Source organism: Chiloscyllium plagiosum, unplaced genomic scaffold (assembly GCF_037043375.1).
Source record: "Chiloscyllium plagiosum isolate Xiang-an unplaced genomic scaffold, Cpla_swu_hap1 HiC_scaffold_7, whole genome shotgun sequence".
Taxonomy (NCBI): Eukaryota; Metazoa; Chordata; class Chondrichthyes; order Orectolobiformes; family Hemiscylliidae; genus Chiloscyllium; species Chiloscyllium plagiosum.
Genome location: NW_028270145.1, coordinates 52,413,083 through 52,440,105, shown reverse-complemented (window position 1 = coordinate 52,440,105; position 27,023 = coordinate 52,413,083). Strand labels below are relative to the sequence as shown.

General features: G+C 40.5%; 1 protein-coding gene across 3 annotated transcripts in view; it reads right to left on the bottom strand.

The window, feature by feature from the left end:
• Positions 1-1,830: 1,830 nt before the first annotated feature.
• The window catches only part of sp3b (Sp3b transcription factor), a 64,168-nt gene continuing 38,975 nt past the window's right edge, over positions 1,831-27,023 (bottom strand). For all 3 annotated transcript variants that reach the window (XM_043693600.2, XM_043693601.2, XM_043693602.2), the window contains 2 exons: positions 22,956-23,155; positions 1,831-4,019 (listed from right to left, as the gene is read on the bottom strand). In XM_043693600.2, coding sequence (XP_043549535.1) covers positions 3,691-4,019; positions 22,956-23,155 — 529 coding nt within the window. In that variant the 3' untranslated portion in view covers positions 1,831-3,690. The remainder of the gene's footprint in view (positions 4,020-22,955; positions 23,156-27,023) is intronic.

Sequence of the window (27,023 nt, the reverse complement as noted above, 5' to 3'; positions counted from 1 at the left end):
AAACTGAGGGGAGAATGATAGTGATTAATCTTTGCCCCCAAAATCAAACAATTTAAACTAGTGAGTTTCATTCCCCCAGAGTATTTTTTACACTCAAAGGGCAATTTAAGTACATTTTCCCTCAATCCAATTCTCTCTTTTAATACTTGACTATAATGCTTCCCTGTCATTCCTCTCCCACCTTTCTTAATCCCTAATTACATTGTTTTTGTACTGTAGTTTCAGTCTTTAACCATATCTATATTTTTCTTCCACTCAAGCCTCCTTATCCTTCATCCAGCTATTAACATAATCCTCTATTCCCTTCAACATTAAAGGGGAAGCTAGATAAGTTAGTGTCATCTCAACAGGTCCTTGTAACATCAAGTGCATATTCTTGTCACTCAATGGGTTAAGAACTTTACCAAATTTAATTTTTGGTGCTCATCTCATTGATTGTTCATAACTTTTTGTCTCAAAAGGAAACACTAGCCCTGCCAACCCTATTAAAATCTTGCATATTTTCAAGTTTGCTCAAGTCATCCCTCAATGCCTTTCCAAGAGACTCAGCCTGTTCATTCTTTCCTGGCATAACCTTGTAATATCATACTTGTAGTAAATTTTTGTACCTGGTCCAATGGTTTTGTTTTTATAATAAAATCAGAACAGTACACAATATTTCAAGTGTCATCTAGCCCAGTTTTGATTACAGCTTATTTACTGTTCAATTCTATCCCTACAGATGTATTGTGGCCTTATTACCTGTGTCACATTTAGCAAGCATACACCGGCACAGTCGTTAGCACTGCTGCCTCATAGCGCCAGAGATCCGGGTTCAATTCCCACCTCCGGCGACTGACTGTGTGGAGTTTGCACATTCTCCCCGTGTCTGCATGGGTTTCCTCTGGGTGCTCCGGTTTCCTCCCACAGTCCAAAGATGTGCAGGTCAGGTGAATTGGCCATGCTAAATTGCCCGTAGTGTTAGGTAAGGGGTAAATGTAGGGGTATGGGTTGGTTGCACTTCGGCGGGTCGGTGTGGACTTGTTGGGCCGAAGGGCCTGTTTCCACACCAAGTAATCTAATCTAATCAGTTGTGATTTATTTGCCCAGTGTTCCTTGGAATAACGTATGGGAGTTTAAAACAGGAGCAATCCTACACTTCTAATCTTCTAGGCCAAAATGTTTTAACTGTACTCTCAAAATTCCATATGATAATGACAATTACTAAAATGGCTTACAACAAGCACACTATTTCTAATATATAATCCCTATTTTTCAGCTTTAATTTTTCATTCACCTGGACAATCGATGTTTGACATTAAAAGAAAGAATGGATGAACAAAGATGGTATTAAAATCTTACAGCTGATATTGTACTGGTGCTTTACTATCAGAAATACACATTAATAAGCATATTTCATAGGGCATGATATTAAAGACCTAAGAACAAAGTTCTATAACTCCTTAATCTATACCATGACATTAATGTTCACATGGTCAGCATACAGAATCAGAAACTTAGAAACATGCAACTTTACCCTAAAAAAAACTGCAAAAATGATCTGTACTCATGATAATGCAACAGCTAAGTTTAGCAATTTATAAACTCTGATGGAACTAGTTTTAAGAATTTGTACTTTCCCCCTTTGAACAAATGAAAATGCAGAGGCCATGCGTAAAAGTTACTTAGACTTTGCAAATTATATAGAATAGACCGATTTCTTTTTAATACTGATGAATATTTAAATAAGGTCAGCAGTTTGTTGATAGTATAATCTTACTTTATTAGCAGTTTAATTTATATTTATACATTTTGAAGGAACATGTAAGACTAGACACAATTACCACATGGCAATGTATATATCTTTTATTGAATTTTAAAATCAAGTTTCATCATTGTTTTAAAATACCACATTAATTGTTTTGGGAGGGAAGGTAAGAGGTAGGGAGAAGAGTATGATCTATTTTATCTCAAATGCAAAGAAAACTGCTCAAACAAACAATCTATTTAAAACATTAATGAAAAGTAAAAAAAAAAGCAATAGGTCACTACAAAACAGTACTATCCATTATATATTTTCACATGTAACATACACTTTTTACCCCAACTGTTGGCACTTGCACATAACACATCTTAGTTTGAGGCCCATTTTTTCCAATGCAAGTTGACATACCTTATGTGAGGAAAATAATAGGAACTATACTTAAACTGCAAATATCACTGCGGGGAAACCTCAAAAGTTTTGAATCCTATGTAGAAATACAATGCACAATGTATGCTTTTTGGAGAGTTCCAGATAATTAAATCACTTACTAAATGGTAATTGGATTCAGAGTAGAAACAGTGATCAACGGAGTAATGGTATAAACATTTTTCTCTATATCTGTGTCCATATGCACACAGTACTACTTGACCATAGGAATAATGCTATATCACGACATCAAATTTTCATACTAGTGGTTCCTTAAAATGATTAGAACCAAAGAAAATATTGAAACCACAATTCATTTCAGTTAGTTCAAAGCTGGTTGATACTGTAATCTGAATGTTTATTCTGCTCATCTGATTTCATTACAAAAAAGGACAAGACAGTTAAAATAAATTTCAGAGGGGTACAAATAACAAAGAGATGCAGTACTTTAAAAAATATAACTGGCACAAGATGTCTCTGGTATATGCTGGAGCAAAGTGCAACAGAATTGTTTAATAGCACTGCACGTCTGGAAGCAATAATGGTCACCCTAGGGGCTTGTGAAGAAAAGAAAAGTCAAATAGTAGCATCTTTATCCCCATTTCTATGGTCTGAAATGATGATAGAGATTACATAGTTATGCATTACCTCTGTCACCTTAACAAATACACAATAAAAATACAAACCGAATATATATATGCGCAACAAATAGTTAAGGTAAAAATTTGTATAGAAAATTACAAAGGGTAGATGCATAAGGATCTGCAATGTGTCAAAGAAGTTTTATGTAATAGTTAACTTTGAAACTTCAAGGTTAATTACAATCAACACAGTCATTTGGCAGATGACCCTTAACATTTAGCAAGAAAAAAATGGCTTTTAATAAATTGAAAAAATAGATTAAGACTTCAGATCCCATTTTTTTTTTACAATATTCCTCTTTTATAAAGAGCTTAATGATACACAGAAATGCATACTTTGACATTTAAATGGCAAACAGCTAGTTTACTAATCAGCTTTTAGAATGCACACCAGTGACCCTTTACGGCTGAAATATGCTTTTGTATCAGAAAATGCAATGCATCGAATTAGAAAATTGCTATGAAATTTAATAGAAAAGAGATTTATCACAATAAATTGCGTTCAAGATGTACATACTTTCTCATTCTGAACTGGATCATCCCCAAATCTTTTTAATTTTCAAGATTTCCTCATCAGTCTTGCATAGCTATTTCCCTGTGTATATAATCTATCATGAGTGCTAGTTCTGAAAATTTGCTACATGTGGTGAGTATCTGCAAAATGTACATGCAACATTGCCAGTGTTCAATAGATATATGAATACTGTATTACAAATACATAGAAAATAAGGCATTTTAGTGACATTGTCACTTTTCCATAATACATGAATTTTTTTTAACCACACTGATAAAAAGACTGCAGAAAAAGCTCAAAATTTACTAGCTTTTTACTCCATTATAAAATCACGAACACATTGCTTTTTCTATAAACGGCATTTTTCAGTCCATACAGTCATCTCCACCAATAGTGACTAACTGTATATCAGTATTATGTAACATTTCTTCAGTATTTGCACCATCAGAATGGTCAGTTCCAATCGCTTCCATATGGCCCTGCTGAATGCTCGCTATTACAGGTGACATAATAGTTCCTCCTGAAGTAAGGATACCAACATCAGAGGCGGAGGTCACTTCCATTGATGATATAGCTGCACTGTTGTGGCTGGAGAGGTTGGCTCTCTTGTTCTGGTGTGTTTTGATGTGCTTTGAAAGATGGTCACTTCTTATAAAACGTTTGGAACATTCTGGACAGACAAACTTCTTCTCACCTGCAGGGTATAAATTGAGACTTTTATAAAGAATCAAACATTTGTATAATTTGTAAGGAAGGAAATACAGATGCAAACTGAATAAGATGAGATTAATTTGTGGAATACTTTGCAACTGTACACTTCTGTAATTAAAAATCTAAACAAAACTCAATGAAAGTATTACTTCAACATATAACACTTACATCTGCATTTAATTCCTGTCCATACTTACAATGCACAAATCAAGGTGTACTTTTCAAAGCAAATCATGAACTCATCAACAGCTTGACACCATACCAAGGTAAGCAGTCTGATAGACATATATCCATCTCCAATGCTCACTCACAGTGGTATGTACCACCTTACAAGATGCACTGCAGAAATTCACTGAGGCTTCTTAGACAGCATCTACTAAACTCGTGACCACTACCAACGAGAAAGCAGAGGGCACGAGATACATGGGGACACCTGCAGATTCACCTCAAAGCCACTTGGCATCCTGTCTTGGAAATAGATCATGGTTCCTTCATTGTCGAAAGATCTCCCTAATAGCATCTTATGGGTTTCTACACAAAATAGACTGCTGTGGTTCAAGAAGGCATCTCACCACCCCAAGGGCAACTAGAACTAGCAGTAAGTGCCCATCACATCACATTAATAAAAAACATACTTCCAAAACAAATTGCTATGATACTTTCTACTTATGACAACACTGCAGACTCAATTGTGTCTTCCAGATTCTGTCCACACAGTAAAGAAACTTTTCCAAATTATGGAATTTTGTTATCAAGCTAAAAGAAAACTCCAAAAAGATACAAAATCTAAGATTCACTTTGTGCTATAGTCCCATTTCTTCAACAAGTTCTCACCTTATTTCATCTAAAGATTACATTTGGTCTTGCCTTGGTGTGTAAACGAAATTGGACCATTCATTACCTTTCTCACCAGTGTCAGACTAAAAGTGGTGGCTGAAATATGTTATATTACCCAAGAGGATGCATATAGTGCCAAACACTAGGAACAGAGGTTTGGGGAGGGGTTTGTCTGTCAACAGTGAGGTTCGTAGAATATAGAGCAGTACATCAGAGGAACAGGCCCTTCGGCCCATGATGATATGCTAAACATGACGCCAAATTAAATCAATCCTTTCTGCATACTCTTGGCCCATATCGCTCAATATCTTGCATATTCATGTGCTTATCTAAAAGCCCCTTAAATGCCCCTATAATATCTGCCTCCTCCACCAATCCTGGCAGCACATTCCAGACTCCTACCACAAAGAAAACCTTACCTCTCACATTTCCTTTGAGCCCCAACCTTAAATGCATACCCTCTAATATTAAATATTGCAACTCTAGGAAAAAGAATCTGACCAGGTAAAAACAATGACTGGAAACCAGATTCTGGATTAGTGGTGCTGGAAGAGCACAGCAGTTCAGGTAGCATCTGAGAAGCAGTAAAATCAACGTTTCGGGCAAAAGCCCTTCATCAGGAATACAGGCAGAGAGCCTGAAGGGTGGAGAGATAAGTAGCATAGAGTACAATAGGTGAGTGGGGGAAGAGATGAAGGGGATAGGTCGGGGTGGGGGGTGGGGGGGGGGGGTGGTGTTGGTGGAGTGGATAGGTGGAAAAGATGATAGGCGGAAAAGAGGATAGGCAGGTAGGACAAGTCATGGGGACAGTGCTGAGCTGGAAGTTTGGAACTGGGGGGAGGTGGGGAGGGGGGGGGGGGGGGGGGGGAAATGAGGAAACTGTTGAAGTCCACATTGATGCCCTGGTGTTGAAGTGTTCCGAGGCGGAAGATGAGGCGTTCTTCCTCCAGGCGTCTGGTGGTGAGGGAGGGGAGGTGAAGGAGGTCCAGGACCTCCTTGTCCTCGGCAGAGTGGGAGGGGGAGTTGAAATGTTGGGCCACAGGGTGGTGTGGTTGATTGGTGCAGGTATCCCGGAGATGTTCCCTAAAGTGCTCTGCGAGGAGGCGTCCAGTCCCCCCAATGTAGAGGCAACTGCATCGGGAGCAACGGATACAATAAATGATATTAGTGGATGTGCAGGTATCTGACCGTCAACCCTAACTGTGCATCTCAATTTTATAGGACTTCTTTCAAGTCTCCCTTCAGCCACTACATCTCCAGAGAAAACAAAGTTTTTCTGCCCTCTCCTTAAAACTCACTCTCTAATCCAGGCACATTCCTGGCAAACCTCTCCTTGCACCCTCTTCAAAGCCTTCCTATCTTTGCTGTAATGTGGCAACCAGAATTGAATGCAATAAGTGTGGCTTAACCAAAGTCTTATAAAGTTACAACATGACTCTTATACTCAATTCCCTTACCAATAAAGCTAACTATGCCATAAACCTTCTGTACCACCCTGTGCTCGCTTGGCCATTTTCAGGGGACTATGGACTTGAACCCAAAGATCCCTCTGTACATTAATGTTGTACAGGGTCTTGCCATTAACTGGATACTTTTACTTAAAATTTGTTCTCCCAAAGAGCAGCACCTTATACTTAGATTAAACTGAAACTGCTATCTCCCCCCGCCCCCACCATATCTACAACTCATCCCTAGCCTGCTGTAACCCTTGAGAACCTTCTAAGCTATCTACAACTTCTCTGTTCTTTGTGTCATTCACAAACTTACTAATTACCCATCTACATTTTCATTCAAGTCATTCATATATAACCAACAGCGAAAGGTTCCAATACAGACCTTCCGGAACACTAGTCACAGACCTCTAGCCAGAAAAACACCCTTTCACCACTATCCTCTGCCTTCCATGGGAAAACCAATTCTGAATCTAAACAGCCAAATCAGCATGGATCCTATGCATCATAAATTTTCTGGGTGAGCCTACCATGGAGGGACCTTGTTGAAAACCATACTAAAAGTCCACATAGACAATGTCCACTGTTCTACCCTCAAACACCTTCAAACAGGTTAGTATGACAGGACCTGTCCTCACAAAGCTATGCTTTTTCCAAATGCACGTAAATCCCATCACTAAAGAATTTTCTCCAATAGAATTCCAACCACAGATTCAAGACTCACCAGTCTATAGTTTCCTGGATCATTCCTATTGCCCTCTTGAACAGAGGAACAACATTAACTATTCACTAGTCCTCCAGGACCTCTCCAGTGGCTAGTGAGGATACAAAGATCTTGGTAAAGGCCCCAGAAATCTCCTCTTGCCTCTCTCAATAATCTGGTTCAAAAAAGTTCTTACCTTCAGGTTCAATAGACTATTACGAAGAAATGGAACAATGAGATTGTTCCGATTTTAATTTTGCTTTAAAACTGTTTTTCACTACAGTTTCACAGAAGTTGTGTGCTGCTTTAAAGTTTGGGTGAAGATTTGTAGCTCGGGTGCTCGTTGTTGTGGTTCTGTTTGCCGAGCTGGAAATTTCTGTTGCAAACGTTTCGTCCCCTGTCTAGGTGACATCCCCAGTTCTTTGTTTGGCTTGCCCTATAATGGTAGTGTAGTCCCAGTCGACACTATATAGGACAAACAGGAAGACAGCTAACGATCCGCATCCATGACCATCAACTAGCCACGAAACGACACGACCAGCTATCCTTAGTAGCCACACACGCAGACGACAAGCAACATGAATTCAACTGGGACAACACTACCATTATAGGGCAAGCCAAACAAAAAACAGCCAGGGAATTCCTAGAAGCATAGCACTCATCCACAAACTCCATCAACAAACACATAGACCTGGACCCAATATACCGGCCACTACAGCAGACAGCTGAAACTGACAACCGGAAGCGGCAGGGACAGGCCACTATAAATGCCGGAGGAAACACCACAGAAGCGCTTCACAGGAGGCTCCCAAGCACTGAGGATGTCACCTAGACAGGGGACGAAACGTTTGCAACAAAAATTTCCAGCTGCTTTAAAGTTCACCAGAAAATCAAAGTTGCCCAAAAGGCCAGTAGCAACAGCTCCTATTGACAGCCTCACAACATTTGTCAGCATAGTGCTCTAGGTTGAAAATCTATTAAAATAAAAATGGTAAATGAAATCCCTGGAATCATTTTAGAGACAACAGATTCTGAGAGGGGGTCCTTTAAAGTTTAGTGCCATGAAATTAAATACTATTATATATCTCAATTCTATTACACGATGCATAAATCGCAGTTTAAATTCTCATACTCAAAGATAGGCACAATTCTGATAACAGAGTCATATAGCATTGAAACAGACCCTTCGATTCATGCCTACCATGTTCCCAAACTAAACAAATCCCAACTACCTGCACTTGGCCCACACACCTCCAAACCTTTCCTATTCATGTATGCATTCAAATGTCTTTTAAACATTTTAACTGTACTTGCTTCCACCAATTTCTCTGGCAATCATTCCACAGAACCACTATATGTAAAGGTTGCCCCTCGTGCCCTTTTCAAAATTTTTCTTCTTTCACTTCAAACATATGCTCCCTAGTTTTACACTCTTTCCCCATCTTATTGTCATTCACCTGATCAATGCCCTTCATGATCTTATAATCCTCTAAGGTCACCCTTCAATTTCCTACACTCCAGTGAAGAATCCCAGCCTTTCCAATTTATTTTTGTATTGCAAACCCTTCATTCCCAGCAACATCCTGATAAATGCTTTGTGGTTATCATAAGCCTAGAATTCTCAAACCTCCCAATAACTGCAAGAAAACAAAAGTGGAGACTGACACAAAAGTATTGGCTCACTGTCACCCATTTTACTCGATAGAAAGGCAGAGGACACAATTAAGACTTCAAAATAGCTGGCTATAGCAAGGTCGAGCTTCAGTTATGAAGACTGGAGAAAATGGCAGAGAAAAGACAATTGAAAGGAGATTTGACGCTATTCAAAAATCATTGTGTACTGTATTCTGGGAAGTAGATATGGAGAAAGTTACAAGGATCAAGAACAAGAGGACAAAGATTTGATGTCTCGGCTATAAAGCAAAGTGATATGAGGAACAATGCTTGTTCAGAGAATTGGAGTGCATTGCAAACAAGTTTTGTGGGGTAAAATTGAGGACAAGAGTACAGAGTTGGTTCACAGTAAATCAGTAACCTGTTTTACACTGCACAAGATTCAAGAGGTTTTTCCACTTATCTATAATCACATTCAAATCGGCACTTTGAGTTTTTGAAGTATTATAGCATGATAAATGGTGATGCACAGATGTTGTTAGAACTCTCACTAATGTTCATTTTTATTCTTTTCCCAATTTTGGTTTGGAACTGTGGACTGGGAATTGTGGGTTGATACCTACTTTTGGACTTTGGCAAACAGCTTATGGCAAAAAAGGGACAGACCAAACAAGCTTTCATTTGAGATACGAGGCCTGAAGGTTAAATGCAGGATGATTTTTGATTTAAAGTGTCCCGACAGACATAGCAACCCTGTGTTTAAGCAGATAGCAGAAGTTGACTATTTATGAGACCATTACCTGGGAAATGTTCCAGCAAGTGTGGAAAATACTGTATATTCAAGCAAATGTTGAATGGTAACTGAAGCCTTGAGGGGAGTCTGTCAGTCTATCAGGTCTGGTCCACAGGTGAAGCTGTTTTTTTAAACCGTGTTCTCTTGGAGAATTTAGCTGCTTACATGCAATAAAGATTTGAAAGCTCCCTGCCTCATGTCCCTCAGCTTTCAGAACAGTAGAAAGCGGAGTTTAAAATATTATTAGGTGTGCCTGAGTGAACTGAAAAAGTGACTTTGATCAATATTTCCAGAAGAGCATTCAAGCTCACATCTATGCTTATGGAACAACGTGTCGTGAAAACTATTTAAGTCAGCTTTTTAAAAAAATGTTCTTGTGTTTTGTCTTTGTGACTGGGGTTTGGAAACAAATGTTTTGTGTTTAAAAGCATAAACATTAGATTATGTTTAATGTTTTCCTCAAGTTATTGCATATTTAGTAAATTGTGAAGTCTTGTGTTTAATATGCAATATTAGTGTCGAGAATGAATTATTCAACCGTTTGCTTAGAAACCACTGGAGTAGCTATTGAGGATCCTTGAAGGTTTTAATTTTACTGCGCTGCAAATGCAGAATGGCTGATACTGTTCAGGTGAACAGTCTTCATGTCACATCACAATATCAAAATATATCGTAGTGATAAGCAACAGAGACTTCAAACTTGATCAAGAAACCATAGATATAATTATCAACCACTCAGTCTTTGTCCTCTGGCCCTTTAAAAGTTATATCATGACTCTGGATTTTAGAGCTTAGGTGGACGTTTCATAACATCTCTAGTCGTCACAAGGCTGAGAATCATGTGGATAATATGTTTAGATGAGTGGTAACACCATAGGTCAATGGTCTGGAGGAAAGAAGGGAACAGGTGACCACCAGTCAAAGAGGAACAGGCAGGCAATGAAGGAGTTCCCTGGGTTCACGTTTACAACTCTGTTTTCCTGTTTAGAAGGCGATGAGTGTGTTAGTTTCTCAAGGAAGTGCCAACAGTGCCAAGCTTCAGGCATCATTAGCGGCCTGACAATTCAGGAGGTGAGGAAGAAAAGCAATAGTAATTATTGGATTTATTAGTTGGCAGAACAGATATTCCATTCTAAGGCTGCAGAAAGAACTCCCAAGATGGTGTGTGGCCTACCTATTGCCAGGGTCAAGGATGTCATTAAGCAGCTACAGGGTATCCTGAAGGGGAGTGTTATTACACAAAATTGGTACCAACAACATAGATAGAATGAGGGATAAAGACTTGCATCAAGAATTCAGGGAGATAAGCAGCAGATTAAATAGCAGAACTTCAAACAGTTATAATTTCAAGATTACTCCAGGCAGCACATGCCAGTAAGTACAAACATTGGAGAATAAGGCAGATGAATGTGGCCAGAGTTGGCACAGGAGAAAGTTTTCGATTCCTACATCACTGGATTTCCATAAACAGCAGTGTTTGCACCAAAACGAGAAGGGAATCAAAATTCTTTTGAGCGTTTTCTTGTTGGGTGACACAGCATACCTTAGAAACAAACTTAAGGAGCAATTCAGACATACCAAGTTTCAAGGGATTAAGGTGAGGTTGAATGAGCCATACTTCAATGCTAGATATATTATAGATAAAACAGATGAGCTAGAGACTCTGACTGACTCGTGGAACTGCAACGTTGTTGCCAGAGACAGGTGGTTGAGGAAGGGACAGGACTGGTAACTCAACATTCTGGGGTAGAGGATCTTCAGGCAGGACAGGGTGGGTGTAAAAAAGGTAGTGTGGTGTTGCATTATTAATGAATCAGTTACTATTGGAAGAATAGATTATCTTGGAGCATTCAATTAGTTCAAGGATTGGTCAAATGAGTTTTGTGCATAGAACCTAGGAATAAAAAGGGGGCAGTCTGATGGGAGAGCAATATAGGCCCCCAAAAAGCCAGTGGACAATTAATGAACAGATATGTAGATAATTCACTGGTGTACAAAATAAATGGGTTAACTGTATTAGGGAATTTCAATTTCCCTAACATTAATTGGGATTATCACAGCATAAAGGGTTTAGAGGGTGGCAAATTTCTTGAAATGTATTCAGGAGAGTTTGTTTATATCAACGTGGATGGTCCAACATGGGATGCTGCAATGCTGGACTCAATTCTGGGGAACAAAGCCAGTCAGGTGCTCGAGGTGGCAGTGGAGGAGCATTTTAGTAATAGCAACCACAATACCTACGCTTTAAGTTTTCCCTTGAAAAGGAAAAAAAGATGGTGTGCAAACAATGGGAATAGCTACTGGAGGACAAATTGGGAGAGCAGATGCCCAGCATGCTTCCTTTGGGTGAAATGTAGGAGTACAAGCTCAGAGAACCTTGGATGTCTAGGAATATGCAAAATTGAATGAGGAAGAGGTATGTAACAGGTACAAAGGAAGGAAACTAACAAAACTCCAAATAGAGTACAGAAAGTGCCATGGAGGGGGGATCTTTAGAAAGCAATGAGGAGAACAAAGAGACATGAAAAGTATTGGCAAAGTGAAGGAAAATCTCAAGATATTCCACAATACTTTCAAGGGAAAAAGACTAACCAGAAAAATAGAGCCGCCAATTAGGAGCCAAGATAAGCATGCCATAGAAAGCCGGAGAACATCGGTTATGTTAAACAAATACTTCACAAGGAGGGAGATGGAGGTAGAGAATTTTGGAAAATGCTGTGTGAACTTCTTGAGCAGATCGATATAGTGAGTGAAAAGGTATTAGAAGTTTTTGCAGAATAAAATGGACAAAGCCCCACATCACGGTGAATTGTGTCCCAGCCTATTATGAGAGACAAGAGAGGAAATCACAGGGGCCCTGACCCAGATTTCCAATTTCTCTCTGGCTACTGCAGATGTGACATAGGACTGATGTACAACTTGTGGGGTTCCACCTTTGAAGAAGGGTGGTAGAGTTCGACAGGAGAATGACAGACCAGTGAGCCCCTCAAAAGCAGATGGGAAGAAACTGGAGGGGATTCTGAAGGAGAGAACTAAACGCCGATTAAAGCGACAATGCTTGATCAGGGATAGTAAGCATTGCTTTGTCATTCAGAGATAATGTCTAGCTGACTTTTGAGAGGTTGCAACTAAGTGTGTGTCAAAGGCCTTACTGAAATACGTACAAAACTAAGTCACAAGAGGGAAACTGATAAAGTAGATAAAAGCACATGGGATTCAGGATAACTTGGCAAGTTGGATCCAAAACTAGCTTCGTGGCAGGAAGTAGTAGTGTCAGAAAGCTGTTTGATAAACTAATGCCAGTGCGCATGACATACCACAGGAATCAGTTCTGGGTCTCTCATTGTTTGTGATATCAAAGAGAATATGGGTGAGTTGGTGGTGTTTTTTTTGGGGGGGGTGCGCAGCACGACGTGCGCATTGAAGGAGCTTAGCTCGTGGATAACAAACATTGGCTTGGTGGTTTACAATGAGGAAATAGGAGGATAAGAAGGACTATATATAAACTGATTAGTCAGATGGACAGATCAGTGGCAGATGGAATTTAACCAGGCGAAGTGTGAGGTGGTACACTTTGGGGAAAAAGGGAACAAGAGAATATTCAATGAATGGTAGGAAGCGCCAAGGAACAGATGGATCTTGGGATACTTGTCCACAAATTGCTGAAGGTGACTGGGCAGGTTAAAAGGTAGCATTTAAGAATCTTGCCATTATCAGTCATGGTACAGATTAGAAGCACAAGGACTTTGTGTTACTGCTATACGAACTCTGTTTAGGCCACAACTGCAATACTTTGAGAGATCTGGTCACTACACTATAGGAGAGATGCAACTACACTGGAGCAGGTGCAGAAGAGATTCACCAGGATGTTGAGTGGGATGGAGCATTTTAGGTACGAACAGAAACTGGATAATCACAGTTTGTTTTCTTTGAAGCAGAGAAGGTTAAGGGGGGACCTGATAAAAGTATAAAAGATTATGAGGGTGGACAGAAAGCAGCTGTTCCCCTTTTGTTGAATCATCAGGAAAAAAGGATCTTACTTTTAATGGTGCAAGCCAGAAAGCTCAAAGGAGATTTGAGAAAATACTTTTTTTTTCAGCCAGAGAATAGTCAGGGTCTGGAATGCACTACCTGGGAAAGTAGTTAAGGCAGGTAACCTCTCAATCTTTAAAAAAAATACTTGGATAAGCACTTGAAATATCATAACATTCCGTGCTATGGGCCTAATGCTGGAAAGTAAGACTCGTATAGATTTAGTGTAGTTTTGGTGATACACTGACTTGACAGGTCCGAGTTTCTTTTCTATACTATACTATGAAACACTAATAAGCTACAAGGTCTCTCACTAACAGTGAAGATCCATGTTGTTCAAACATTCTACTTTGTTTTGAGTCGTCATATGTACGTGCTGCACTGAGATTACTGGTTAAATAGAATTCAAGTACACTTAAATGAAATAATTATACAGAATATCATTGCAGTCAGGCAGGAGAAAGTCTTCAAGAACCCATGCAGTTTTCACTGCATTGCAATTTTCCATCCCCCAACTAGGAATTCATATTGAATTAATTGTAGTGTTCTACGTTCTAATAAGCTAACGAGTCAGTCACCAAAATTTATCTACATGTTATAAACTAATAAGGATAATTTCCTATAAATTTGTACACTCTGCTCTGTTTAAGACTATGGTGCAATCTGCAGCATATACAAACTATTACTGCATTAGATTGACATCAAGAGCAGCTACAATTACTCATGCCACATTTATCAATGATATTTCTATCCGTTTGCTAACAACGGGCATAACCATTTTGCCAGGACCTTTCTGCAATTGTTTAATGAACTGATTTTTCTCCCTGGCCTTAACACATGCTTTCTCATACTGTTTTGTTACTCAACCCACCTCCCAGCCAATTTTTAAAGGGTCCTGTAAAACTGTAGTTGATATTTCAATTTGATTTGTGTGGATGAAACAGTGGGACAAATGAAATAGGAAAAATAGCTTGAAATAAAAACCAATTAGGTTGGAAGGCTACTCAAGAGCAAATATTGTTTTTCACCAACGGTTCACAAGTGTAAAATTGTTCTTATTACTGTTTATCTTTCACATTGTGTATTAAGTGTGTCAGGCAGATGAACTTAGGGCTTGGATTGGTGCCTGGGAGTATGACATTATTGCCATCACAGAGAGTTGGTTGCAGGAAGGGCATGATGATTGGGACAGGGAGGTAAGTAAAAGAGTTGCATTGCTGGTCAGGGACGATATCACCGCTGTGCTAAAGGAGGACACTACGGCGGTCTTGGATAGTGAGGCATTATGGGTGGAGCTGAGAAATAAGAAGGGTGCAGTTACATTGTTGGGGCTGTATTACAGACCTCCCAACAGTGAGCGTGAGGTAAAAGAACAAATAGGTAAACAGATTACGAATAAATGTAGAGGCAATAGGTAGTGGTGATGGGAGATTTTAATTTTCCCAACATTGACTGGGATACACTTGGCGTCAGAGGTCTGGATGGAATAGAATTTGTACGAAGCATCCAGGAGAGTTTTCTATAACAGTATGTCAATAGTCCAACGAGGGAAGGGGCCATATTGGACCTGGTATTGGGGAATGAGCCAGGACAAGTGGTAGAAGTTGCAGTGGGGGATTTCTTTGGGAACAGTGACCACAATTCTATAAGTTTTAGAGTACTCGTAAAGAAGAGAGTGGTCCTAAGGGAAGAATACTAAACCGGGCCAAGGCCAATTATATCAAAATTAGGCAGGAGCTGGGAAATGTGTACTGGACACAGCTATTTGAAGGGAAGTCCACATTTGAGATGTGGAAGACTTTCAAAAATAGGTTAAAGATGGTGCAGGACAGGCATATCCCATTGAAGGCAAAGGATAGGAAGGGCAAGATTCGTGAACCGTGGATGAGAGGAGAAATTGTACGACTAGCCAAGAGAAAAAGGGAAGCATACATAAGGTCTAAGCAGCTAAGAACAGAACGGGCCCTGGAGGAATAGTGGAAGAGTAGGACAAGTCTTAAAATAAGTAATCAAGCGGGCTAAAAGGGGTCATGAAATAGCTTTAGCAAGCAGAATTAAGGAAAATCCCAAAGCATTTTATTCTTATATAAGAAACAAGCGGGTAACTAGAGAAAGGATTGGTTCACTAAAAGAGAATGAAGGAAGGCGGTGTGCCAAACCTGAGAGAATGGGTGAGATTCTGAATGATTACTTTGCATCAGTGTTCACTGAGGAGAGGAACATGATGAATCTTGAGATTAGAGATAGAAGTTTGATTACTCTGGATCACGTTGGCATAAGTAGGGAAGATGTGTTATGTATGCTAGAGGTTATTAAGGTGGACAAATCCCCAGCACCGGATGGGATCTATCCCATGTTGCTGAGGGAGGCAAGAGAGGAAATAGCTGGGGCCCTGACAGATATCTTTGTGACATCCTTAAATACAGGTGAGGTGCCGGAGGACTGGATGGTTGGTCATGTCCCCCTGTACAAGAAGGGTAGTAGGTATATTCCAGGTAACTACAGATTAGTGAGCCTGATGTCAGTGGTGGGGAAGTTGCTGGAGAGGGTACTGAGAGATAGGATCTATTTATACTTAGAAAAGAATGAGCTTATCAGTGATAGGCAATATGGTTTTGTGCAGGGGAGATCGTGCCTTACCAACTTAAGAGTTCTTCGAGGAAGTGACCAAGTTGTTAGATGAAGGAAGGGCTATTGAGGTCATATACGTGGACTTTACTAAGGCGTTTGATAAGGTACCCCATTGTAGACTAATGGAGAAAGTGAAGTCACATGGTGTGCAGGGTGTTCTAGCTAGGTAGATAAAGAACTGGTTGAGCAACAGGAGACCGAGTAGTTGAAGGGAGTTTCTCGAAATGGAGAAAAGTGACCAGTGATGTTCCACAGGGGTCAGTATTGGGGCCACTGTTGTTTATAATATACATAAATGATCTGGAAGAGGGCACTGTTGTATGATCAGCAAGGATGCAGATGACACGAAGATTGGTGGAGTAGCAGAAAGCATAAGGGACTGTCAGAGAATACAGGAGGATATAGACAGACTGGAGAGTTGGGCAGAAAAGTGGCAGATGGATTTCATTCCAGACAAATGTGAGGTGATGCACTTAGGCAAGACTAATTCTAGAGCGAATTATACAATGAATGGAAGAGCCTTGGGAAAAATTGATGGGCAGAGGGATTCGGGAGCAGAGGTCCATTGTACCCTTAAGGTTGCTGCACAGGTGGATAGAGTGGTCAAGGTGGCATATAGTATGCTTGCCTTCATTGGAAGGGGTGTTGAGTAAAAGAGCTGGTAAGTTACGTTAAAGTTGTATTAGATGTTGGTTCGGCCGCATTTAGAATACTATGTACAGTTCTGGTTGTCACACTACCAAAAGGATATGAACGCTTTGGAGAGGGTGCAGAGGTGGTTTACGAGGATGTTGCCTGGTATGAAAGGTGCTAGCAAAGAAGAGAGGTTGAGTAGGTTAGGATTGTTTTCATTAGAAAAAAGGAGATTGACAGGGGACCTAATTGAGGTTTACAAAATCATTAAGGGTATAGACAGGGTGGATAGGGATAAGCTTTTCCCCAGGGTGAAGGATTCAATAATGACAGGTCATGCTTTCAAGGTGAGAGGTGGAAAGTTTAAGGGGGATACACGCGGTAAGTACTTCAGAGGGTGGTGGGTGTTTGGAATGCGTTGCCAGCAGAGGTGGTAATGGCAGGCCCCGTAGATTCATTTAAGATGCGCCTGGACAGATGCATAAGTAGGTAGGGAGCAGTGCTTTGAAATTGACCAACAGGTTAAAGAAGTACATTTTCATCGGCTCAGGCGTGAAGGGGCCGAAGGGCCTGTTCATGGGCTGTAAATTTTCTTTGCTCTTTGTTCTATAAGACTTAAATAGTAATCGCCTCCACCTTTTGCTTCTACTCCAAATTCTTGAGCATACTGTCACTCTCCAGATCCACCCTATCTTTCCCACTACTGCATCTGAACTCCTCCAGATTTTTGCCCATTCACATCACAAACAGTCCTAAGCAAATCTTGAATGACAATTGACTGTACGTAGCATCCAATTAACACTACCCCAACTTGTCATTTGGACCCCATTTCCTCTTCGATATAAAGGCTTATTTTTCTTCCTTTGTCCCTGGTTGCTGAAACTCTCAATATTTTCAGCTGCAAGACTTAACCCTGCAAGTGTTTAAATTTTCTCTCATTCAAACTGCTACCTGTTCTCAATGGGCTATTTTGCTTCCTGATGTTCACTGATACTTCAAACTTAAGCTCGTGTTCAAAATTTTGAAATGACTCCCCTACTACTGTTGTCATCTTGTGTTGCAAGAAACTATTCCCAAACAATCTATTTCTGGCTCCACTGCCTTCTGCCTTCATTTGCAACCATGGGATGGCATCCATCTGATCAACTATCTAGCCTCAAATCACTGGAATAGCCCATCTCAGCTGCCCCCTTTAATACCCTCTGGGGGGGGGGGGGGTTTTGGTCACTATTTAATACTCTTCCACTTTGGCTCAGTATTCATTTACTTTTTCCATCATAGACAAATTATTTGGTTATATTAAAGATAAAAGGTACACAATCCTTTATCCCAAACGCTTGGGACCAATTGGCTTTTGGAATTTTTCAGAATAAGTGACAGTTCAACAGTGAAATTATAAAAACTCTTACCAAACAACAGACTAACAGTGAGTACGATAGGCCCTGAGACAGAATTGAGGCCTGCCAGTGCTAGGCCATGCCCCCATGTCACTTCTGAATGGCACGAATTGAGCGAGTGTGGAGTTGGTTTAACTGTTTGCACGCCAAACAACCTAGTTAATGAGAAAAACTTCACAATAAAACCTTTGGATTTTGGAGCTTTTCAGATTAAGGGTTGTTTACCTAAACTACAGAAATACAAGCTGTAAAAATAGCCAAGTGCCTACACCAACACAAGTCGTTAAGTCCAACAGACCCATGCAGGCACTCATCCACGAGCTTCCTCAACTCTACATCACATTTTTCTATGTCCTTCTCCCTCCTGTTGATTCAGATAGTCTTCACCCGAATCTGTTATCCTAACTGCTATGCTTCTAGTAATAAGTTCCATATTAGATTAGATTCCCTACAGTGTGGAAACAGGCCCTTCAGCCCAACAAGTCCACACCGACCCTCCGAAGAGTAACCCACTGAGACCTATTTCCCCCTGACTAATGCACCTAACACTATGGGCAATTTAGCATGGCCGATTCACCTGACCTACACATCTTTGGACTGTGGGAGGAAACCGGAGCACCCAGAGAAAACCCACGCAGATACAGGGAGAATGTGTAAACTCCAGAGTCACCTGAGGCTGGAATCGAACCTGGGACTCTGGTGCTGTGAGGCAGCAGTGCTAACCACTGAGCCACCGTGCCACCACAAAACACCGCTTCGCCCAAAGTGGGTCTTGAGCCCACAACCCTAAGATTAAGAGTATGAAGCTCTACCAACTGAGCTAGCCGACCTCAATATTCCCACTTGCTGCTTACAGCATCTCCCAATTTCCCACCTGTTTTATTAGTGACATTATTTATGATACCTAGTTGTAGTCACACAACTAGAAGCAACACGTCAATACCTAACATATTAAACCCTTTGACAATTTTCAGGACATGTATCAGGCCATCCTCAAATCTTGCCCTTTTCAAAGTGGAGTTTGTCAAGTCTTTATGTCACGTACATGTTTTGCACTGGTATGATCCTCGGCAAACTTTTTTGGACCTCTACAGCAACTCTGCAATTTTGTGTGTTCTGGAGGCCTGAGTGAGTCTTGGGAATTAATAATGGAGGAAAAAAGCAAAGACAGCAGACAAATTGAAAAGATATTTTGCACTGGTCTTCACCAGTGAAGATACAAGGAGCATCCTGGAAATAACTGTCAATTAGGAACTGAAAGGGCAGGAGGAACAAGAAAATTACAATTTCCAAGGAAGCAGCACTGAGTAAATTGTTGGAACAAAGTTGACAAGTCTTTAAGTCTTGATGGATTTCAACCCAGGTTCCTAAAAGTAGTAGTAGTGACATAGTTAATGTTTAAGTTTCCAAAACTCATTAGATTAATGAAAATATTCTTTCAGACCGAAAAATAGCAAATACTTTATTCAAAAGGGGAGAGAAGCAAAAAGCAGGAAATTATAGGCCAAGTAACTTTACACCTGTCATCAGGAAAATGCTAGAGGCTATTATTGAAGACGTTCCAACAGGTCACTTGGATACAGTTCAAGGTAATCAGGTGAACAACCATAGTTTTGTCAAAGGGAAATCAAGTTTAATAACTTACTGCAGTTTTGTAGTTATTTATACTGTAAACAAAGGGGAACAAGTGGATATATTCTACTTAGCTTTCCAGAGGCATTTGATAAAGTCACATCAAAAGTTACTGCAGAAAATAAAAACTCAATGTAAGAGGTAACACTTACATGGATAGAAGATTGATTTGTTAACAGGAAGCAGACAGTAGAAATAAATGTATCTTTTTCAGACTGGCAGGATGTCACAAATAGTGTGCCACAGGGGTCAGTGCTGAGGCCTCAAATCTTTACATTTTAAACAAATGATTTGGATGAAGGTGCCGATGTTATGGTAGCTAAATTTGCTGATAACAAAGATAGGTAGAAAAGTGAAACATGAAGAGAATTCAGTGGTTAGCACTGCTGCTTCATAACACCAGGGACCAAAAGGTTTGATTCCAGCCTCTGGTGACTGTCTGTGTGGAGTTTGCACATTCTCCCAGTGTCTGTGTGGGTTTCCTCCGGGTGCTCTGGTTTCCTCACACAATCCAAAGAGGTGCAGGTTAGGTGAACTGGCTATGCTAAGTTGCCCACAGTGTATAGTTTAGGTGCAGGAGTCGGGGTAAATGTAGGGGAATGGGTCTGGTTGGGATACTCTTCGGAGGGTCAATGTGGGCTTCTTGGGCCAAAGGGCTTGTTTCCACACAGTACAGATTCTAATAATTTAAACTGACCAGGAAAGCTAACAGAATGTCATGTTTTATTTTGAGGATTTCCAGTTTCTGGGATATATAGCCTACACACCAAACCAAAAAAAAAATCATGCCTCCCCCACCAATGAGTAATGGGACAGTAGCTCTACTGCCAGTAGGATGCCAAGTATTTAAGCTGTATTTCCCAACCACTGGCAGACCTAATCAATAAAATGCCTTGTTGACCCTTTGGAGCTAGTCAAAAATACTTGGGCTCAACCAGCCCATAATTGCAAGCCTTAAAAAAAGTATATCTATTAGATGGGATTCTGTTATTAGAAATAATTTGTTAAATAATCCAGACTGTTAAACAGGAAACAAATTTAAGATCATCAGCTGGGCTCACAGTCTGATGCATTTGCAATTGCTAGAAGCTACATACATACTCAGGACCCTGTTTTATGTATGCAGAAAAGAACTTGTACATGCACTGCATCATTTCCAAAGAAAGGATCATGGAGTCAGCCAAAATATGCTGCATCCCCTGGACGACAACACCCTGACCAATCAATCTAGTTGCCTGGCTTGAGAATTAAGATAAACTGAAGAAGGGCTTATGCCCGAAACGTCGATTCTCCTGTTCCTTTGATGCTGCCTGACCGGCTGCGCTTTTCCAGCAACACATTTTTAAGTTGAGAATTAAGATAGACAGTTAACCATTCTTGCTGTTCTCGCCAAATCAATGACAGCCCAACAATTCAGCACCATCTCTCATACTGCGTAAAAAGCACTGGTTTTCAAATTTGTTTCTTGCATCCTGGTTCTGACAATTGCAAGATGAAAAGCTTCGGCTTCTAGTGTATTTTTAGCAATGTTTAGGATCTGTGCTACCAAGTATTTATATTCACTCCAAGATGTAATTTCCTTCTCTAAAAAGACGAACCAAACCAAAAAAGATTACTGCTGAAAGAAGGAAAATTCTTTAATTGAAAAAGCGTGTCAATAACCAGGATGTCAACTGGCTTCTTGCCAGATTCAGATTTCGCATCTGATCCAAATTAAAAGAAGAGATCACCAGACCCATTATGCTATCCAAGAATCAGTTTTCTTGGTTAATAGGTAATCACCAACATTTGTCCACCCTCCATGTGAGTAATTCACCACAATTCAAGGGAAAATTGAGAAAATATATGCAAGCGTTTATTTGTCATAGAGTCATAGAGATATACAGCATGGAAACAGACCCTTCGGTCCAATCCGTCCATGCCGACCAGATATCCCAACACAATCCAGTCCCACCTGCCAGCACCTGGCCCATAACACTCTATACACTTCCTATTCATATACCCATCCAAATGCCTCTTAAATGTTGCAATTGTACCAGCCTCCACCACATCCTCTGGCAGCTCATTCTATACACATACCACCCTCTGTGTGAAAAAGTTGCCCCTTAGGTCTATTTTATATCTTTCCCCTCTCACCCTAAACCTAGGCCCTCTAGTTCTGGACTCACCGATCCCAGCGAAAAGACTTTTGTCTATTTACCCTATCCATGCCCCTCAATTTTGTAAACCTCTAAGGTCACCCCTCAGCCTCCGACGTTCCAGGGAAAACAGCCCCAGCCTGTTCAGGCTCTCCCTGTAGCTCCGATCCTCCAGCCCTGGCAACATCCTTGTAAATCTTTTCTGAACCCTTTCAAATTTCACAACATCTTTCCGATAGGAAGACCAGAATTGCACGCAATATTCCAACAGTGGCTTGACCAATGTCCTGTACAGCTGCAACATGACCTCCCAACTCCTATACTCAATACTCTGACCAATAAAGGGAATAATTCTTCCCATCATCTCAGAAATAACCCACAGAAGTATTTAGTGATTGAGGAAAGCAAACTTATTCATCTTGTGTAGTCCCAGTGTTGAAAAGCTCTCAACAACCTAAAAGTGCTTTCCACTGAGTGAACTGTGCAATGACGTCAGTAATTATATTTTCTATTCTAAATTAATACTGCAGTACCAATAGAATGATGACCTCACATGGACTAGAAGGAATAAATAGAATAGCTAATGTCACTATCCATATTTCTAGAAAATGGATAGCTCTAATGCCCATCAATCCTGATGCCAAATGCCTTGAGGGTCATTACCATGTCAAGTTGGAAGAGAGCTCTGCAAAGTCCACAGCATGAGAAAAAAGGGAAGCACAAACATTATCACTGCCATGAAACCTACAATTTTTAAAGTATCCTTTTACTGGGTACCTAACCCTTCTTGTAGGCAGCATTTCAATTTGGGAAATACTGTGAACTGACCGAAAGTCAGATAACATGCTGCGTAATCAAAGCAATAATTCAGGAAACATTGTTTTGCAAAAGGTGTAGCTGTACTTTTTGTAATTTATTATAAGATCTAACTTAACTTGGATATTTAGTTTAAAGGCTTCAGGAACAGAGTTCTGTTGAAGAATACTTGAGAAATAATAGTCGCAACTGACATTAATTAGTGAAATCTATTCTAGTTTTAAAAAAGTAGAAACAATAACCTGTATGTGTTTTTCTGTGTCGCTGCAGTTCATCACTGCGAGTGAATCGTTTTCCACAGATAACCCAGTTACAGACAAAAGGTCGTTCTCCTGTGTGCCAGCGAAGGTGAGCTCGAAGGTGGGATGTTTTTCCATATGTCTTTCCACAGCCAGGGAAGTGGCAAATATGTTGTTTCTTCTTGCCCAAATTATTGGAGGATCTGAGGAAAACCACAAAATCAAACAATGTGCAAGCACTTTTGTTTTGTCCTCTGAATCACAAAACATTTAACACATTTTCAAAATTTTGTGACAGAATTAACTGAAAATATTGTCATGGTAACTATGTACAAACAACCATTACACTTAAGACATGTCTGAGGAAATTGAAAAACTTTTAGCAAGGTTAGCACAAAGAAAGACTAGAGGACGAACAAGCAAATGCTTGGGTTTTACAGCCAGATTTGTTTAAATATCAAATTTGATTCCAAATTCCTTAATTTTTGATTCTCTAAATATTATGCAAATGCAGTCGTATAAAATTAACTGCCCATAAATTATTTCGGACGGTTGGACAAAATCAGAATGAGGCAACAATAGGTTATAGTCTTAATTCCTGGGTGCTGCAATGTGTTGTGGCTAGTTTAAGTAATGTTCTCCTGTAGTTGTGTATCTGTTATGAGTGAAGGGAGGGAGAGAGAGCGCGCGAGAGCAGGAGGGTGAGAGAGAGAGAGAGGAGGAGGGTGTGTGTGGAGAGAGAGAGAGAGAGAGAGAGAGGGAGAGGGAGAGGGAGAGAGAGAGACGGGCGGGGAAGAGAGCGACAGCAAAGGGGGGAAAGCGAGAGGGGGGGGGGGGGGGGGGGGGGGGGCGGAGAGAAGGATGGAGAGGGAGAGAGAAGCAGCCAGGCAAAATTTGTAGGCAGAGAGATCATACTAATGGTTGATTGTAGAGTCAAATCATTAGTCGCGTGATATACAAATTGATTGATAAATTCTTGATGTCACGAGGAATTAAGGGCTACAGGGAGAATGTGGGTAAGTGGAGTTGAAATGCCCATCATCCATGATTGAATGGCGGAGTGGATTTGATGGGCCGAATAGCCTTACTTCCACTCCTATGTCTTATGGTCTTATATCGTCAAAAGAATTTGGATACAAATTAAACATTTTAATTTCAGGAATTGGGGACCATAAGCATTCATGAGTGTGTGAAAAGGAAAAGGGTACAGGAATGGGGAAAAAAACAGACAGACAATAACTAACTGGAAGCTGAATAATGAAATTCAAACAAGCAACTGGGTTAAGTCGGCAACAAAGCCTCAGAGGTAGAAATAGGAAGTCTTTGCGATGAGGGTGAATATGGAGTCAAAATCTCAGCTCTAGACTGAATGGGCAGTGAGTCTCACACTAGTCTAGTTCAGCCTAAATAATGGCTGATGTGCATTGTGATCCAAGTACTGTTGTGATCCAAGTACATTGTGATCCAAGTACTGCTTCAGCTGAGCACGATGACTAAGGGTTTGTGGAATGTGGTGAAGAGTTTAAACTGCAAATTTTTAATCTGGGGTGGGGTCAAAAACAATGGCCATATTCTGGATATTTAGCTGTAGGAAGCTACAGATGATCTAGACATCAAATGCTGAGCCATCAGGCTAACAAAACATGTGGACTGAGTAAGATGGAGTTTTAGAGCTGGAATTTACCAGCATAGAAGTAGAAGCTGACTTCATATCAGCAAATGCCTTCAGCATGGGCCAGCATGAAGGACAAATAGCAGGGTAAAAGATAGATTTTTGGGGGCTGTTGGACAGGGCACTGCAAGCATGGCAAAAGATGCCTTGCCAGATACAGAGTCTACTTATGCAAAGAAAAATAAAGCCAAGCAATGTTCAAAAACAGAGGATGATGTGATCAGCAATATAAAATGGATACAGAACAATCTGATCTAATGCATTGGTTGTTTCGCAGTCACATCACATCTAGTTGTGAATGGTAGTGGACAATTTAAATAACAGCTGAAAATGTGTTGCTGGAAAAGCGCAGCAGGTCAGGCAAGCATCCAAGGAGCAGGAGAATCGACGTTTCAGGCATGAGCCCTTCTTCAGGAATCCTGAAGAAGGTCTCATGCCCGAAACTTGGATTCTCCTGCTCCTTGGATGCTGCCCGACCTGCTGCGCTTTTCCAGCAACACATTTTCAGCTCTGATCTCCAGCATCTGCAGTCCTCACTTTCTCCTCTAAGAATTTAAATAACAGGACGATATTTGTGAAGCTGCCACCTTAACTCATTGATGGGGCAAATTCAATGTATCATTGTAAAAGACAAGGTCAAATTTTATATAACCATTGTCCAGAAGTATTGTGTAAGTATAGGAGGCCTGCTCCTGCACCTATTTTCAATGCAACTCGATGGCTGCTGTAAGGTTTGAGTGAATGCTGACACCTGAGACTCCTTTACATTGCTGTCTTCTGCTAATAGTGGGAACCGCCTAACAGCCATATCTTTGCAACCAAATGGCTGTTGTAAATAGAAAGTATATGATAAGGTAGGACCTTTAACCCCACCCCAGATTAAAAGTTTGCAGTTTAAACTCTTCACCACATTCCACAAACCCTTAGTCATCGTGCTCAGCTGAAGCAGCCCACCCAGCTCCCTCGTACCTCAAAATTTCCTCCCTAACTCCATTGTGGGTTTACCTATAGCACATGGGCTGCAGCAGTTCACCACCATCTTCTCAAAGGCAGCCAGGAATTAGCAATAAATGCTGGCCCAGCTAGCGATGCCCATTTGTAAATAAAAATTACACCACTTGCAGCCCGTAAGTTTTAATCTGGGGTCACAATGTTTGGAGCATTAAAAATAGGGTTACAAGGGAGAAAAACTTTGGAAGGTATTGATCAAATAAGTTTAAGCAGGCAGTGAATTACGATTTTAAACATTATATATTGAGAAACAGCTTATTTGGATTCAATACATTTCATTCAGGAATTTTTAAAATTATACTTCAAAAACTTATTGTCACCATGCACTCTGATTAAGATTGTTTCAAAATTTTGGAAAAGGAAGCAAAAGGAATGCTGAAGGAAAGAAATAGCCATTATCAAAATATAATTGTGAAGAGGCCTTCTACACTTTCGACAAAGGGAAAATCAAAAAACATTCTTTTTGAATTATCTCATGCGAGGAAAGAAAATTGTTTACAACACTCATATCGATCAAAGGAGATGCAATTTTGTCATGCTTTTTGACTGGCATAATCTCTATTCTCATTGCAGGGTAAATAGCACATTTGTTTCTTAGGCTGCAGAAGGACTTGGAAATGTGGGGCAAGTAGGCAAGTGGCAGATGGAAAGCAATGTGGTGAAGTGAGAGGGTATACATTTGGGTCAGAAGAAGTGGCATGAACTAATTTCTAAATGGGAAAGGCTTCGGAAGACTGAAGTGCAAAAGGACTTGGGACCCCTACTTCAGGATTCTCTTGAGGCTAATATGCAGATTCAGATGGCAGTTAGGAAGCAATGTTGGCATTCATTTCAAGGCTAGAAACAAGAGCAGAGATCTATTGCTGAGACTCTATCAGATGCTGGTCAGACCATATTTAGAATAGTGTAAAAAGGTTTTGGGATCTATACCTTAAGAAAAGATGTGCTGGCATTAGAGATGGTCAAGAGGAGTTTTATAAGAATAATCGATGGAACAATGGGGTCATCACGTGAGTGGTTGAGGACTCCGGAGTCTACACTTGGAGTTTAAGATTGAGTGTTAGTGAAACCAACTGAAACTTACAGGATACTCAGTGGCCAGGATAGAGCGCAAGTGAGGAAAATATTTCCACTACGAGGAGAGATTAAGACCCAGGAATACAGCCTCTGGCTGAAGGGATGACCCTTTAGAACTGAGATGAGGAAAACCTTTCACCCAGAGGGTGGTGATTCTGTGGAACTCATTGTCGCAAAGGGCTGTCAAGGCCAGGTTATCGATTGCATTTAAGACGGGAGATAGGTAAGAAAGGGGTAAGGGGTCCAAGGTTTACAGTGAGAAGGTAGGAGAATGGGGTTGAAAAACATATCAGCCATGATCGAATGCTGGA